Source organism: Theobroma umbraticum, unplaced genomic scaffold (assembly GCF_002168275.2).
Source record: "Theobroma umbraticum cultivar Fairchild unplaced genomic scaffold, ASM216827v3 scaffold_44.0, whole genome shotgun sequence".
In the NCBI taxonomy this organism is placed as follows: Eukaryota; Viridiplantae; Streptophyta; class Magnoliopsida; order Malvales; family Malvaceae; genus Theobroma; species Theobroma umbraticum.
In genome coordinates this window covers 3,736,281-3,752,875 of record NW_018397255.1, presented here as the reverse complement: position 1 = coordinate 3,752,875, position 16,595 = coordinate 3,736,281, and the positions used below count along the sequence as shown (strand labels likewise).

At 36.1% G+C, this 16,595-nt stretch overlaps 1 protein-coding gene and 2 pseudogenes across 1 annotated transcript; all 3 read right to left on the bottom strand.

Annotated features, from left to right (window-relative positions):
- Positions 1-1,492: 1,492 nt before the first annotated feature.
- Positions 1,493-3,693, bottom strand: LOC110409241 (L-type lectin-domain containing receptor kinase IX.1 pseudogene; annotated as a pseudogene).
- Positions 3,694-6,407: 2,714 nt separating this feature from the next.
- LOC110409240 (L-type lectin-domain containing receptor kinase IX.1-like) lies at positions 6,408-8,365 on the bottom strand. Its single transcript, XM_021418525.2, is given in 2 exon segments — positions 6,408-8,311; positions 8,314-8,365. Coding segments are annotated over 2 exon segments (1,947 nt in total). The 5' UTR covers positions 8,357-8,365.
- A 4,855-nt stretch (positions 8,366-13,220) lies between these two features.
- LOC110410112 (L-type lectin-domain containing receptor kinase IX.1 pseudogene) lies at positions 13,221-15,570 on the bottom strand (annotated as a pseudogene).
- Positions 15,571-16,595: the final 1,025 nt, after the last annotated feature.

Genomic DNA, 16,595 nt, shown 5'->3' with positions numbered 1-16,595 from the left:
AGAATGCAAACAAGCATTGCTAATGTTGACTAATTTTAGGCAAAAACAAGTGCTAGTTTAAAGATAACTGTGCAATTAGTGATGAAGGGGACAACACCTTGCATTATGGGCAGAACCGCAGAATCAGAACAGTTCTACCGTGGAAAAGAGGTCTTTACGTAGAGTGCAATTTGAAGTAAAATGCTACAAAGGATGTCCTGGTGTCTGGCCTTAGAGAATGCAAAGAATATATCATTGCGGACATTGAGTAATCCAGAAAGGTGAGAAAATGCTAGTTCCACATGTGCGCAATTTGCTATGAAGAAGGGGATAAAGATAACACCATACAAGTTTCGAAGTCGTGAACTGCTCAATCTGTTGAAGATCATGAGGGCACATTCATTGTTCCTTCTCATTCTCCATTTCTATGGCCTATATCCTAACACAGAAACAGAAAGCTCCATGGAGCTAATTAAAGGGATAGTACTTTGAGGAATTTCTTGAGGCTAATTGAGTTTCTTGACTTGTTAGAATTCTGTAAGTTACCAAAGAAAAAACATACATTGTGGGTTAGGGAGTTTCCCTTTAGTACAACGAAGACTTTGTCAAATGTGAAGAGAAGCGAAGAAGCAGAGCAAAGGATATGAAGATTAGAGTATACGTACTGCTGGACATTTTCCACACGTAATTGACATAATTTTACATTGAAATGGGACAAGAAAATAATGTTCTTTCAATAAAGAGTCGTCTAAAGTGGGTTACAATGTAAATTGAATCATGATTACATTTTTCAGCCTTGATTGATCTTATAATTTAATTTAATTTAATTAATATATATATAATCAATATATATTAATAATGACACCCCACACTAACCAACATATTCAATGAAATATATTGTTATAATTTAATAATAATAATAAATTATATCAATTTAAGTTTAATTTTTTAATTATCAAAACTTTATATAAATAGGGACTCATACTCAAAAGAAAAAGAAAACAAATAAAAAAACTATTTTATTGGATCTCTGTTTCAAAAAATTTTTCAATTTGTTTTTCATCATTTGATTGCAAAAAATTAAATTTTATAAGAGTTTGCTAGTCATTTTATACGCTGGTGAATGTTTGGTAGATTAATTTTGTCAATACAAAATGTAATCAATCGCTAAATTTCATTTCTTTCTTGAAATTTATGGTCTATAATTCTTTTCCAGATTTGTAGACTGCTGAAGGGACCCTGCTTCAGCTAAGGAAAAAAATAGTTCACTCTACATGTAAATCTTTCTCTTCTAATACCTAAATTGTGGAAAACCTTGCCTTTAATAAAATTTCTGTAATGAGGAGTAATTGTAGTTCAAGTGTTTATGGTGTATAGGAGAAGTGAATCTGGAATAACAAAATTCTGAGAAATGATTCTGTTTTCTGCAAAAATGAAAACCAAATTCTAATTCAAGCTACAACAGCATACTCAACTCTAATGATAAAACCATTAATAACAATTCATTGTTTCATAGTAACAGGTATATCAAAATAAGAAATATGAATTGAAGGATCCCAGACTGATCCTAGACTAAGTTCCAAGTACTGCTGAGACATTTATTCCATCAACACCGGCTATGATGCTCACAATCAATATGTTTTAATTGAACAACAAACAACATTAAAATAAACAGGACAATTTTGCTTGAGACTCAGATGTGAACCTGCTCAGCGACCAAATTGAAGGCTTGAATTAGTTGTGGAAGGTTCACTAGAACTGACAGATGAAGTGGGAACGTAAACAGGAACAGGCATCTTCTTTGGAAGCTCTGGAAGTTCTGCCTCAAAATTGAAGACTTGAATCGCTTGCCTTATCGAAGGCCTCATACTGCTATCAGGGTGAGCACACCACAATCCAACAATAATCAAACATTCTACCTGAGTCCTATCAAACTCTGTATTAAGTCTCTCATCAACAGCCACTAGATGCTCTCCACTTTCATAAAGATGCCAAATCCAATGAACCAAACTCATTTGGGAGTCCTGTTTCAAAGGATCAATCGCCTTTCTGCCGGTAGCAATTTCCAAGGCAACTACCCCAAAGCTAAATACATCGGATTCCTTACTAGCTCTACCTGTGCTTATGTATTCAGGAGCCATGTAACCTAATGTTCCAACCAACCTAGTTGTTTGCCCGCCTAACTCATGGTCCATCAGCCGAGCTAACCCAAAGTCACCAAGCTTCACGTTAAAGCTAGAGTCCAGCATTATATTGCTTGATTTTATGTCCCGGTGTACCACGCATTGCTCCCACTCTTCATGAAGATAGAGGAGCACAGAAGCCAACCCTTGAGCTATTTTTGACCTTGAAGTCCAAGTAAGAAGTGATTTCTTGTCAAAGAGATGAGAGTCAAGGCTACCATTAGACATGAACTCGTACACAAGTAGAAATTCCCCTTTATCATGGCACCAACCCACAAGTTGTACAAGATATCGGTGCCTTAACTGACTAATGATTTTAACCTCGGTAATGTACTCCCTTTTCCCTTGCCTAGAACCTCTTGATATTTTCTTAACGGTTACTGCCATATCTAAATCCGGTAAGTAACCCTTGTAAACAGCACCAAACCCACCTTCACCCAACTTCCTCTCATTTGCGAAGTTGTTGGTAGCTGAAACAAGGTCCTGAAAAGTAAACCTTCTTGGTCCAGCTCCTCTTTCAAAGTCGTCAGTAATTGATGCTGCATTTGATATTTCTCTTCTATTCCTTCTCATTACCTGGTTCCTCCTCCGCAAAATCGTAAATGCTATTAACACTCCAACAAGCACAACACCCGTTGAAATTGTAGTGGCAATTATAATTCTGGTGTTTTTTGAATTCTTTCCATTTGTCTCCTTTATATCCAAACTTGAACTGAATTCCCATGACTGAATCGTGTGTCGTTCTACATTCTGACCTGTAGCAGCTGAAAAACCAACCATAACCCACTCAGGCAGAACCTTCATCAGATCAATCTGATAAGAAAGACTAGAGTTCTCTTTTGGATTATTGGTTTTTTTGTAGGACCAGGACACGCTTAAATTCTTAGTAGTAGCATTGTAAGTAATCAGTACATCAGCGGGATCATCGCTGTGAAAGCTAGCATTCCAAGGTGTGTATACGGCTGAAGCAATTGAGTTGTTGTTGATCCCCACATGCACAATGGAAGGATCCCATTCAGGGTTTGGAAAAGTATCAAACTCCACCATAATTATTTGATTCGTAGATAAGTCGGATGTGGTAGTGTTGAATAGGCCCAAAAAGCCACCAGCTGAATTTGGTGGGATTTGAGATCCCACGGGAGCAAGGAAGAAAGCAACCCCATGGCCGTAAGTTGATGAATTCTGGGTGTCAATGGTGACTGAGAAACGGGAGGTGAAGTCAGACAGCTTACCAGTGTTCGCATCCCAGAGATGTACCCCCTCAGCATACGTGGCCCAACCAACACGACATAGATAATTGATCTTGTTAAATTCAATGGCTCCAACTGAAGCTGCTGCATCTCCCTGGTAGAGAATGTCGTTTGCATTCGGGTCAAAGCGAGGAATACTGAAGTTGATTGAATTGGCAGAAGGAAGAAGCAAAAATAAGGAACAAAGTAGGTGTAAAATAAGAATGTTATAGAAGGCTATGGCCATGTTAAGAGCAAAGGAATTCAGCAGCGCTACTCCTGAAAGTGGCTAGCTTATAATTGACAAATGATGAGGCTAGGATTAGCTTAAATCTTGATGCTAAGGCTCAGGTCAGCTACCTAATTTAGTTTCTACCTGGAAAAGCACCGCTGACATGGAATCATTTTCCTAGAAAATTATATAAAGAATAGCATGTTTCCTCCGGTACAGAAGAGTCAACCTTAAACTGAAATGGTAACACAAATGATCAGTTTTAAGATTAATCTGCAACAACTTATTTTTAAGTTAAGGGTCCCGGTATTCAAGTGAGCTCACATGACACAACTTTAGACCCTGAAACTATGTTATCAACTTCAGCCAAAGGGTCAACCAGATTTTAGAATTTTTCTAAGACAGTTGGAGTACAATAAAAAAGGAGCTAGATAGAGTACTAACTTTAAACAATTTTGTTTAATAATTTCATATAGTTGATCTTGTGCAGCTCACATCTTAATTGAAGCCGAAATTCCAGGGGATTCCTATCTGTTCCTTCTAACAAATTAAAAGAAATGGGCTCTCCCACAGCCGATAATATTATCAATAAACTAAGACAAATATACAATCATGTTCAATGTTGAAAGTGTTCTTTTTCCTATAGCCAAAACGTATCAATCCTTCCTGTTCACCAAACATAAATCATCACAACCTCATAATATTAATAACATACTACGGCGGGACTAAGCTCTTCGATAATCACACCCTCTTCTTCAATATGAAACTCTCAAAATACCTCCATCCCCAATCTATCAAGAAAGAAATAAATTTGAAAAAGACTAATGTGCAATGAAACACCAGGAGAGACAGCTTTGATGGAATATATAATCTGTCAGTATTTTGCAAAGAATAAGGATATCTGAAGTATATTCCTTCTGTTGATTATGAAGCATCAATAATTTGACATAAAATGTTAGACGTCAATAATATAAGGAGAATCCTTGTAAAAATATATTGGCTTCGTTACACCGAATTCACCAGTTCAATATGCCTAGATGTTTATGCCAGGTTAGCAGAAACCTGGAAAAGCTTATCGCCATTCTTTTTACCACACCTCCTTCATTGCCTAATCTAAAAAATGTGGGACCTCAAACTTTCTTCCATTTTATAGGGAGTGGAAGACCATTATGCCTCAGGACCACTGGCTTATTCATATTTATTTATGGAAGTCCCAAATTTTGGCAGGAGTTGCAATTGAAGTATTGCTACCAGGTCAACGACAGGGAACCATCTCAGAAGGCATGGTTATCAGCCTGATCTATAGTTCCTAATTCGGAGCATCTCAGACTTGCACAGAAAAATATGGAAGGCTAAGACAAGCCCTTAGCAATACATCAGCTTTTAATTTGTATGACTAACTTGAGTCGTAACCAAAGAGGCTCAACCATTTTCATGCTGTTATGTTATACATGAAGCTTTTAATCTATTCATCGTTGACTATCTTTGTCATGCATCTAAGTTTCTGAAGCATAAACTATTTATGACGAGAAGATAACGAATTAATTATCTTCAATTCAATCTCCGTAATATTTCATTCAACACAATTTACTGTAAAAAAAAACAAAGTGCCAATAAGTTAAAGCAACTAGGGATACAAGAAGTTGAAATGTTAAAAGTCTGTTTCCCATGATTAAGTCCGAAAAGAAAAACAATTATTCATGAGAAAACTTAGTAGTATAATTCATGTTACGAACAGAAGAGATCAAGGTGGCGTTTCATTGTCAAAAGCTTACTCATCCTGGGAAATAAAATTCTCTTTAGGACCAGTCTCCATTTAAAAATCAAGTCATCAATTCCATCAATAAAAAAGAAAGAAATCCAGTCATCAAAAATATATTTATTTCCTAAGGAATTTCCAAATCAGAAGGCTCTTAACCAAAATGACTATGACAAACAATCATTAAACAAAAGAAGGATATCTATTTTAGAAGCTTCAATGAAGGGAAAAATCAATTAATTAAATAAAAGATTTCACCAAAAAGCAAGAACAATGAAGCAGTGCCAACTAAAGATTACAAACCTATATAAACAAAAAAAGTCCCAAGGGATGACTAAGGAAAGTTTACTCCAAGATAGGAATATTTATGAAATCTAAGAATTTCTTCCTGTCTTTGCTGCCAAGGAAACACTGTCTTAAAGTCTAACTACTTGGCGTAAACTCTTCTTATTTTCCTGCATAATATATGCATATATATAGAATTGAGTTGAATCAAAATTTATGGGGGCGGGACAACCACTTGGTAATATTTTAGTAATGATGAATAGTTTAATGTTTTGGATGGATTGTTTTTTTATAGTTTGTAACATAACCATACCCTGATGAGCAGGGAAAGAGAGATTAATTCAAAGAATAAACAAATACTGTGTTTGCCATGTTTCTGCATCAACTCAGACACTTCTGCAAAAATATGCCCCAATCCAGAGCCTGCAGCAAGGGGTGCTTACTATAAAGGGACTATGAACCTGTAATCGACTATTGGCTAATACTTTGTAATCAACTTCTTTTTTCTTGCCAAAAACTCAACATACAAACCATATAATGTAAAAATACTACATCTATATTTTTGAATATATTTAATGTAAAACACAACATCTATATTTATGACAGTACAAAAAATGGTTAAGCAACATTGTAATCAAACTAAAGTCCTTAGTACCGCTACAAGTGTTATTTATACATTAACATATAATGTAAAAATAGTGAGTTTAGAAAGGAAAAACGAAAAACAAGGCAAATCATGTCTAACGACCCACTTCCATGCTTGAATAAGTTATTAAAGGTTCCTCAGAGGTGACTGTTGAAGGTACATGATACATAGGAACAGGCATCTTGGCTGGAAGATTTGGCATTGCTGACTCAAAATTAAGAACTTGAATTGCTTGCCTAATTGATGGCCTCGAATTATGGTCAGGGTGAGCACACCACAGTCCAACAATCATCACACGCTCTGCTTGTTTTTCATCAAAATCCTTGTTCAACTTCTCATCAACAGTCAAAAATAGCTCTCCTTTTCCGTAAGGACCCCAAGTCCATTCTGCCAGTCCCATTTCAGATTTTCCTCCAGGATCGACAGATTTTCTTCCAGTTGCAATTTCTAAAATGACCACTCCAAAGCTAAAAACATCTGACTCCTTACTCGCCCTACCTGTGCTTATGTATTCTGGAGCCAAGTAGCCTAAAGTTCCAGCCAACCCAGTTGTCTTTGGACCTAGCTCATGGTCCATGAGTTTAGCCAATCCAAAGTCACCAAGTTTGACATTGAAACTAGAATCAAGCATTACATTGCTGGATTTGATGTCTCGGTGCACCACACACTGCTTCCACTCTTCATGAAGATAGAGCAGTGCAGATGCCAATCCAAGAGATATTCTGTACCTCATAGGCCAAGTAAGTGGCTTTCTTCTGCCAAAGAGGTGCGAATCAAGGCTACCATTTGGCATGAACTCATAAACAAGTAAGAAATCATTTCTATCATGGCACCAACCAATTAGTTGCACCAGATTTCGGTGTCTTAACTGGTTAATGACCTTCACTTCAGTTACATACTCCTTTTTCCCTTGTTTGGACCCTCTTGAAATCCTTTTGACAGCAACTGCAATTTCCAAATCAGGTAGGTAACCCCTATAAACTGCACCAAATCCTCCTTCACCCAACTTTCTCTGTTCTGAGAAGTTATTGGTAGCAGAGGTAAGATCAGAATAGGAAAACCTTCTAGGCCCAGCTACTCTTTCAAGATCATCATTGATCGATGTTAAGTTTGTGGTCTCTGCTGTTCTTCTTTCCATATGCTTCTTCCGCTGCCAAATCATAAATGCTATAACTGTCCCAGCTATCAGAACACCCAGAGGAACTGCAACACCTACAACTATTTTTGATATTTCTTGTGTGTTGCCCCTAGTTTCTGCTTTTACAATTAAACTAGAATCGAACTCCCAAGATTGGAGCGTATTCCGCTCTACATTCTGACCTGTAGCAGCTGAAAATCCAACCATGACCCACTCAGGTAAAACCTTCATTAGATCAATTTGATAAGAAAGACCAGAATTCTCTTGCGGATTATTGGTTGTCTGATAGCTCCAAGACACACTTAAGTTCTTAGTAGAAGCATTGTAATTAATAAACACATCTGCAGTATCTCCACTATGAAAGCTAGCATTCCATCTAGTATAATTTGCTGAAGCAATTGAGTTTTTGTTGATCCCCACATGACTTCCAACTCCAGGTGGATCCCATTCAGAATTTTCAAACGTGTCAAACTCTACAAGAACAATTTGATTCTGGGATGAATCACTAGTTGTTGTGTTAAATAGTCCCAAAAATCCACCAGCTGAATTTGGTGGGATTTGAGACCCAGCAGGCGCTAGAAAGAAAGCAAGACCATGACCATAAGAAGAACTTTGGAGAACAATATCAAAGGAGAAGTGGGTATTGAAGTCGGAGAGCCTTCCTGTGCTTGAGTCCCAGAGCGGCACCTTCTCAGCATATGTTGCCCATCCAACACGGCATAGATAATTCACAAGGTTAAACTCAATGGCTCCAACAGAAGGTCTTGCATCACCCTGATAGATAATGTTGTTTGCATTTGAGTCAAAGCGAGGTATTTGGAAGTTTACTGATTTGGCCGAGGGCAGAGTAAAAAGGAATAAAACAGAAGCGATAATTTAAGTAGGTTGTAGAAGCCAGATGCCATGGCGAGGGGGCAGCAAAAGGAGAGGTGCAGCCTGGCACCATATGAAAGAGCATTTTGAACCTATATAACACCGCAAGTAATAGTTAACTTGATGCTAAAACTTCACCTACCAGCTTTAGGCATGGTTCAAGGAAGCTTCACGCTAAAAGGGAACCATTTCCTTGATTCATACATGTAGAAAAGCTGAATTTGTGAAACTACTGCCGGCAGTCGATCCTGAACATTGGAATGACATATAAAATTAAACCAAGTATTGACAGATCTCTCTTCCACAAAAGGAATATATATATATAATTGAAACTTCTTGCTTCCAGGATTCTAAATTATGTATCATATACGCAATTGATGACTGAGCTCACAGAAACCACAAAATTCCAAAGGGTGGTGTCCATTTTCCTTCTATCTTCAAACATGATGGGATTATCAGCTGAGGCAGTTGAGACATGTCAAGTAGATATAAAGTAATGATCCACCAATAAAAAAAATGTTCGAAGAAATCATCTTACTTTTCCTCTAATCTAATAGAGTTAACTCTGATCACTGACTAACATGTGACATTCAATTGAAATTGTAATGGAACAAATGAGATTTTCTGTAACTATTTTTTTTACGGACCTTCTGAGAATTCAGGGGGATTTAGCATGCTACTTCCACTGAACTATATAGTACATTTAAGAATCTACAATGATCCACATGATAGAATGATCTGTTCAGCCCTTCTACTTGGCTTTCAGTTATAGCTAAAGAACCCTATTTCCCAGTAACTAGCTGTTTTGGCTAACAACAAAATTGCCGTATATTGCACACAAATGAAGTCATAAACTTCAACATAAACAATCTCTTATTTTGCAGTGGTGAACACATTCCTGAAAGAAACCAATAAGAAACATACTATGTAGTTCAGAACCGATTTCCTGATGCTTCTATTGAAATTAAACAATGCATAAAACTATACACTTAGCTCCTATTTTGGCCAAACCAAGCATGGAATCTGAAAGCCGGTACTAAAGCAATAACATTAGAAAAGTACAACTACGTTTTCAATATCCTTACTTTATGAGACTTCAATTGGGTTTAGTCACAAGAAAGTGAGATTAACAAGTTACACCACGTTACTCGAATAGAAATGTGCAAAGAAAATATACTGACATAATTAATGAAACAGAATAAAAATTTAAATAAAGAAATTTTGGACATGAATTATGCAGAATCTGGCCATATTAAGCAGGGCAGATTCTTAAATATAGCGTGTGGAAGAAAGAAGTTCAATAATAAGAGAATAAATGGGGTTTGTTCTTGTTGCCTTTCAAAGAAGAAACTCACCCAGTAAAAGAGTCAAGGCTACTGACTTCTGAGTGCTGCAAAAACAAGGGAGTAGTGATTTGTAGACAGCAATTCTTTGAGATTCTTCTTCTCCATTATTTTTAATATGTTTGGGGATGCTCTATCCAATTGAAAATCCAGATACTTGCTTCGTTGCCCCGAGGGGGGCAAAAAGAAAGTATAAACGATAAAAAAATTAACCTATTATTAAGACTTGAAGTATTTAATATATAAAAGATGCCAAGTAAGAATAAAGGCGGAGGAGAAATTAAGGCTCGGATTGGACGGCTAGGCATGAAATCACGCAAAACAGAGGCAAACAAGACATCTTTAAGTCCAAGCTAGGTTTTTTTTTTAACAAGACAGTATGTGCACAATTAGATAAGTAAAAAAAAAAAAGCTGTTTATTGAAACAGTTTGGAATACCAGAAATAAGATAAAATGAAGGTGTTCTGATATTTTAAGTATTTTAATGTTAAAAAATACTTTTAACGTATTAACTATTGATAAGTATTAAATTTGTGGTTAAACTTAAAATCAGAAGGATAAATGATGCTGAAAGGCTTACAGATAATAATTTCCAAATATTATCAATATTTTTCTTATGGAAATGCTTTTATGTTCCCGAGATGAGACTTAGTTTCAAAGATCGAGTAAAAATACGTGACGAACAAAGTCTTGTGAATGGGAGATTATTTAATTATAGTTTGATGCAACATATAGATGGCTATAATATTTGTAGACAACCCATCATATATTGCTTGTATTATATGACTTCCTTGATTAAGTCAATCAGATAAACATTTACAACTACTTGATCATTGAAAGAATAAAATAATTATTTAAAGAAATAATTATTTAACATTTACAACAATTGTAGTATGTATTAAAAGATAATTAAACCTTCTATTATAATTAATAATGTTTAATATTAAAAGACAAAATATATTCTTCATTAATCTAAATAATACTAAAATAATATTCTTTATTATATTTTACTATATTCTAAATAATATTAAATAATGATTCTTGTTAATATTTATTGATGTTAAATAATATTAATATATTAAATAATATTTAAATATTTTTATTTCTTTTTTTTTGGAAAATGAAGTAAAAAATTGTGTGTCTTGTGCTTTAGAGGGAAGAGTGAGGAAGAGGGAAAAAAATAGGTTTAGTATTTTTTTTATAAGGTAATTTTTAAATAAATTGTAAAAAGGTATATTTATCTAATTAATTTTTTTTATTTCCAATATTTTGGAATAACCATTCACGTCTCTTTTGAAATGATTATTTCGAAGAATAACTATTTCATTAAACCAAATGCAGTTTTATCTTAAAAATGAGAATAGGTCCCATTCCCCCCAATCAAGCATGCCCTTAAGAATAGCTTAAGAACAAAATTTATTGCTGAAAATGAGATTAAAATATATTCTATAACTTAATATAAAAGGAAGTTTCAAAAGGGCTCTCAAACAATGTCATGTGTCAATTTGATCATTAGACATGTGGATGCATGAAAAGGTTCTTATAAGGTTTGTTTTTAATGAGTCATATGGGTTGGGGTGGATTATTATGAAGGAGCTATCATGAGATTTGGTTTTGGACATATCGTATTATTAGTGGCCTGTATAGGTGATGGATTGCGATTTACAAAAATCGTTAGATCAAATTCTAGCATAACTAATACTCTCTTTAGGGCTACCATTGAAAGAGACTGAATCCAACGAAAACGATTTGTTTTTCATTAACACTTTTGTGAGGAAACTCTAGCCAAGTGATTCAAAAGAACAAGTTTATACAGCAATTAGCGGGAGCAGATTTATATTAGACATTACATATAAAATGGAGAAGACCTATTCCGATTCATCATATTCTAGTATATGATGAAGGGTAAAGCTTACATAGTCGGTAGTATGGAAACCAGTAGATTTTTCCTTCCCCTCCGGTAATTTCTCAGCCAGCGAACATAATTTCTTTTTGGGTGATGAAAGAAGAATCAATCCAGTAGGTCTTGAAACAGAACAACGGTATCAAAAATGTACTCCAGTTTATAGCTAATAAAACTAGTTTCATGAACTCTTTAGCAATCTCTCTTTGTTGAGGCCAAGATTCCCTTCAAAATATCTGTAGACTGCATCTGCATTGAACATTACTTTTATAGACAATATATGGTTTTCGAATTCACATTGAAAGAGCAGAAAGTAACAGATGGAATTAGCACCCACAAGACACGAAAGCCGTCAACCAATCGTTCAGTAGACAGGTTTTTCAACAACAAATATATCCCTGTTGTTTTGACATAGAATTTTGGTGGTTGTTTGCTTACAGGAGCCAGAAGCAAGAGCAGTGATCACACCAATTCATATTGTTGTCTTCGGATACTTTTTAATATTTGTTCTATCTCCAATAATTTTCATGTTTCAAGATACAGATGATTGACGGAAATGATTGATTAAATCATTGATAAAAATGAATAGTTGAACAAAAACAGGCAAGAACTGTTGCTTTCATCCGCAGTCAGAGCATATAACTATTGTCTGTCATCTCAGAATGGTACAGAAGAGTACAAGGTGCCATTGCACTGCAGTATTAGTTTCCATTCGAAGGTCAAGTCATCATAATATATATAGTTACTATGAAAATACAGCCTCAGGAAGACTTCTTATGACAATATTTACGACTAAAAATGATTAAACAATAGCAGAAACATCCAATCTAGAGGCACATACGAAGGAAAAAACAAGTATTAAAAATTTAACTGATAAACAATATGACCAATTCATGATTACATATAACAAGTCAGACCAAATGAAGATGACACAGTTTTTTTTTTCTTTTGCAAGAAAATAAGTCCAAAGTCATCAAGTCAGAAAGGTTGTCTTACCTGCCAAGCAAATACTTTCTTAATTTTTAACTATAACCGTCTCTGGTTCTTCTTGTTTTCTGCATAATATGCTAATTCTGGGATTGACTTGAATTAATTTAAAGGAAGTGACAAGCATGGGGTATATTTTAGTAGAGTTGAAGAAATGTTGATAGATTATTTATCGAAGTTTGTGATGATAACTATGACCTTAATAAGAAGGAAAGGGATGGATTAATTAAAAAGCAGGAATAATTAGCATATATTCTGAGTCAACTAAGACAGGTGCCCAAATATGCCTTGATAGCTTGCAGCTAACGGTGCTTGAGACCTAGGTATGTGAAAGGTTTCAATATAACTCAATCGGAACAGCGTATAAGCATTAACATACAAGCTTTGTATAGTGATCTGACATTTTGAAACTTCCAAGTATCATTTTTTGTCCATATTATATGATCAAGAAAGGAATACAGACAAAAGGAAGGACACCCATGGCTAAGGCCTTTATTTTTTTTTTGACCGCCCATGGCTAAGGTTCAATACTGTAATGTTGCTAAATTCCTTCTAAGTCCCCAGTAGCTGAATGACTCCATACATTCAAATTCAACTTCAGGTATTCCAGAATAGATTTGGAAAAAAAGAAAAAAAAAAGCAAACTAATAAAGTAAATCAAATTTAACGACCCGGTTCCAAGCTTGAATTCGATAATAAAGGTTCCTCGGAGGTCACTGAAGGTGTAGGTACAAGATACGCGGGAACTGGCATCTTTGTAGGAAGATTTGGCTTATCTGCCTCAAAATTCAGAACTTGAATTACTTGCCTGATTGAAGGTCTTAAACCACTATCAGGATAAGCACACCACAGTCCAACAACCATCAAACAGTCAACTTGTTTGTCGACAAATCCTTGTTCAACTTCTCATCAACGGCCACAAGAAGCTCTTCTTTCCCGTAAAGATCCCAAACCCACTTTACCAATCCCATTTCAGTGTTTCCACTAGGATCAACTGATTTTTTTCCGGTAGCAATTTCTAACAATGCCACCCCAAAGCTAAATACCTGAGACTCTTTACTTGCCCTTCCTGTGCTGATATACTCTGGATCCAAGTACCCCAAAGTCCCAGCCAACCCAGTTGTTCTGGGACCTAGATCATGGTCCATGACCCTGGCCAACCCAAAGTCACCAAGTTTAACATTGAAACTAGAATCTAGCATTATATTGCTTGATTTAATGTCCCGATGCATCACACACTGCTCGCATTCTTCATGAAGATAAAGAAGTGTAGAGGCCAATCCAATAGATATTTTGTACCTGACAGGCCAAGAAAGTGCACCCCTTTTGCCAAAGAGGTGGGAATCAAGGCTACCATGTGGCATAAATTCATAAATGAGTGAAAACTCATTTCTATCATGACATCAACCAATTAGTTGTACTAGTTGTATTAGATTTCGATGTCGAAACTGGTTAATAGTGTAACGATCTAACTCTGTGGACCTAAACCACGTGATCCTTAAAAGCTTAAACTTAAGTTATTAGTAGTGGTAGACTTAAATTGTTATATAAGTCTTAACAATCACATTCACATTAGATATTAGATATCACAATCTCACTCACATCAAGGCCACATAGGATCAAGATCTCACCATAGCAATGTGAAAGCATATATCAGACTAGCGTAGGCTCTGATACCATTTGTAATAACCCAAATTCAACTACTGACCCATCAACTTTTTAAGCTTAAACCATGTGACCCTCAAAAACTTAAGTTCAAGTTGTTAAGATGTTGAGTATCACAATGCTCACGTTAGACGTCCCAACGGACCAAAGTAGACAGGGTGGTCGACAGCAATGAAGACGTTACCGAAATCGGGTGAGAGAGTGTTACAAAATGTGCCTCTATCCCATATCGAACAAGGACAAAAGATCCTTGACTCCTTATAAGCGGATGTGCTGCACACCACTTTAAATGAGTCTTTTGGAAAAAAAGTAATGACCCATGACAAATGGTCTTCACTTCAGTTACGTACCCCTTTTCCCCGGTTTAGACCCTTTTGAAATCCTTTTTACTGCAACTATCAAGTCTAAATCAAGTATGTAACCCCTGTAAACTGCACCAAACCCTCCTTCACCCAACTTCCTCTCCTCTGAGAAGTAGTTGGTAGCAGAGGCAAGTTCTATATAAGAAAGTCTCCTAGGTCCAGATCCTCTTTCAAGGTCAATTGTTGTTAAGTTTGCTCTCTCTGCTACTTTCCTTTCCATCTGCTTCCACCGCTGGAAAATGAAATATGATATAACTGTCACAAATATCAGAACAGCCACAGGAACTACAGCACATATTACTATTTTGGTCTTTCTTGCAGTACTTCCATCAGTTTCCTCCGGTTCCAAAGTTGGACTGAACTCCCCGTGATTGAAGGATATGTTGCTCTTTAGCCAAACCTATAGAACCTGAAAATCCAACCATAACCCACTCAGGTAGAGCCTTCGTAAGATCACTGTGATAAGTAAGAGCGGAAGTCTCTTGAGGATTATTAGTTGTCAGGTAGCTCCAAGAAGCCATCAAAATCTTAGAAGTAGCATTGTAAGAAATCAATACATCGGCAGTGTCCCCGCTGTGAATGCTTGCATTCCAAGAGGTGTGGTTCGCCAAAGTTATTAAGTTGTTGATCCCCACGTGGTTATCATCTGGATAAGGATCCCAACGATCTTTGTAGGTGTCAAAGTCGTCCAGAACAAATTGACCCAAAGCTGAAACCCTGTTTGTGTTGTTAAAAAGGCCTAGTAGTGCACCAGCTGAATTTGGTGGGATTTCAGATTCAACAGGAGCAAGGAAGAAGGCAAAGCCATGACCGAAATTAGAAAGATTTGGCATGGTGATGCTGACGGTAAAACGGGTAGTGAAGTCAGAGAGCTTTCCTGTTTTAGAGTTCCAGAGCGGTATCTTGTTGGCATATGTGACCCATCCAACACTTACCGTCGAGCTTCTCCCATGTTTTCTATTTTCTATAATTTCGCCCTTTGACATGCTATTAACCAAAGGTCTATATTTCAGTATTTTTGTATCATGACAGCAACTTACTGTAGAACTTATGACAGCTATGCACCTAATAAATGACTAATGTGATGATTAGCATGCAAGCAAGTCTCTAATTACTGTTCAAAACTTGCTTGTTAAGTCTTGTGATGGATATCTTCTATGTTAATGCATATTAGAACCATGAGCCTATTGTTTAGAACGAATATCTTCTGACTCTGTTCTTCATGCTTGACAACTTCTTCTCTGATATGTTGAGTTGAATTCTGTTTATAAGTCTAAAACAACATAAGTTGAACTTGTAACGGAACTAAATTATTAGATAACTTTCATAAGGGGCGGGAAGATTGAAGACGTCTAAAGAAAATTAATGTTGTAAAGAATAACATATTAGGAGGAATTCTGTAATTGATGGAGGTTCACCAGTAGAACACTCTCCTAAAAAAAAACCTTCTGTTGTTTCATTACTAGTAAACCGTGTCGTTACTTCCTTTAGTAAATGGAACTAATTAAGGATCCCCCTAAGCATTTTGCAGTTTCATTCTTACCCACCACAGATTCTTCATGGGATCAATTTCAGAAGCTCGGGTGTCCACTGCGTTGTCTTGGGGGCTTCTATTTTCACTCCCTTTACTGATTCAATAAAATAACCATCACCTCAAACCCGACAGTACAATGTTTCCTTCAAATTGATTACCATCAAATTCTGGTTCTTATTCCCTGTTTTCTACAATGTGATTAAACTATCTGTCTTTGAGGTTTTAAAAATGACCTGATTGTCATTAAACAATCACGTTTCAGTTGTTTCTCTAGGGGCGACTGACTTTCTTCCTTGAGACCACTCCGATCCAAAGCCAAATACATCCGACTATTTATTTGTCCTTCCTGTGCTTTATATGATCTGGGGCCACATAGCCTTAAGTACCAGCCAACCCAGTTTTCCTGGGACCTAGCTCATGGCTCATAAATAGTAAAATTAAAGTTATAAATAAGAATAAATCCTGTCAAAATCTAAA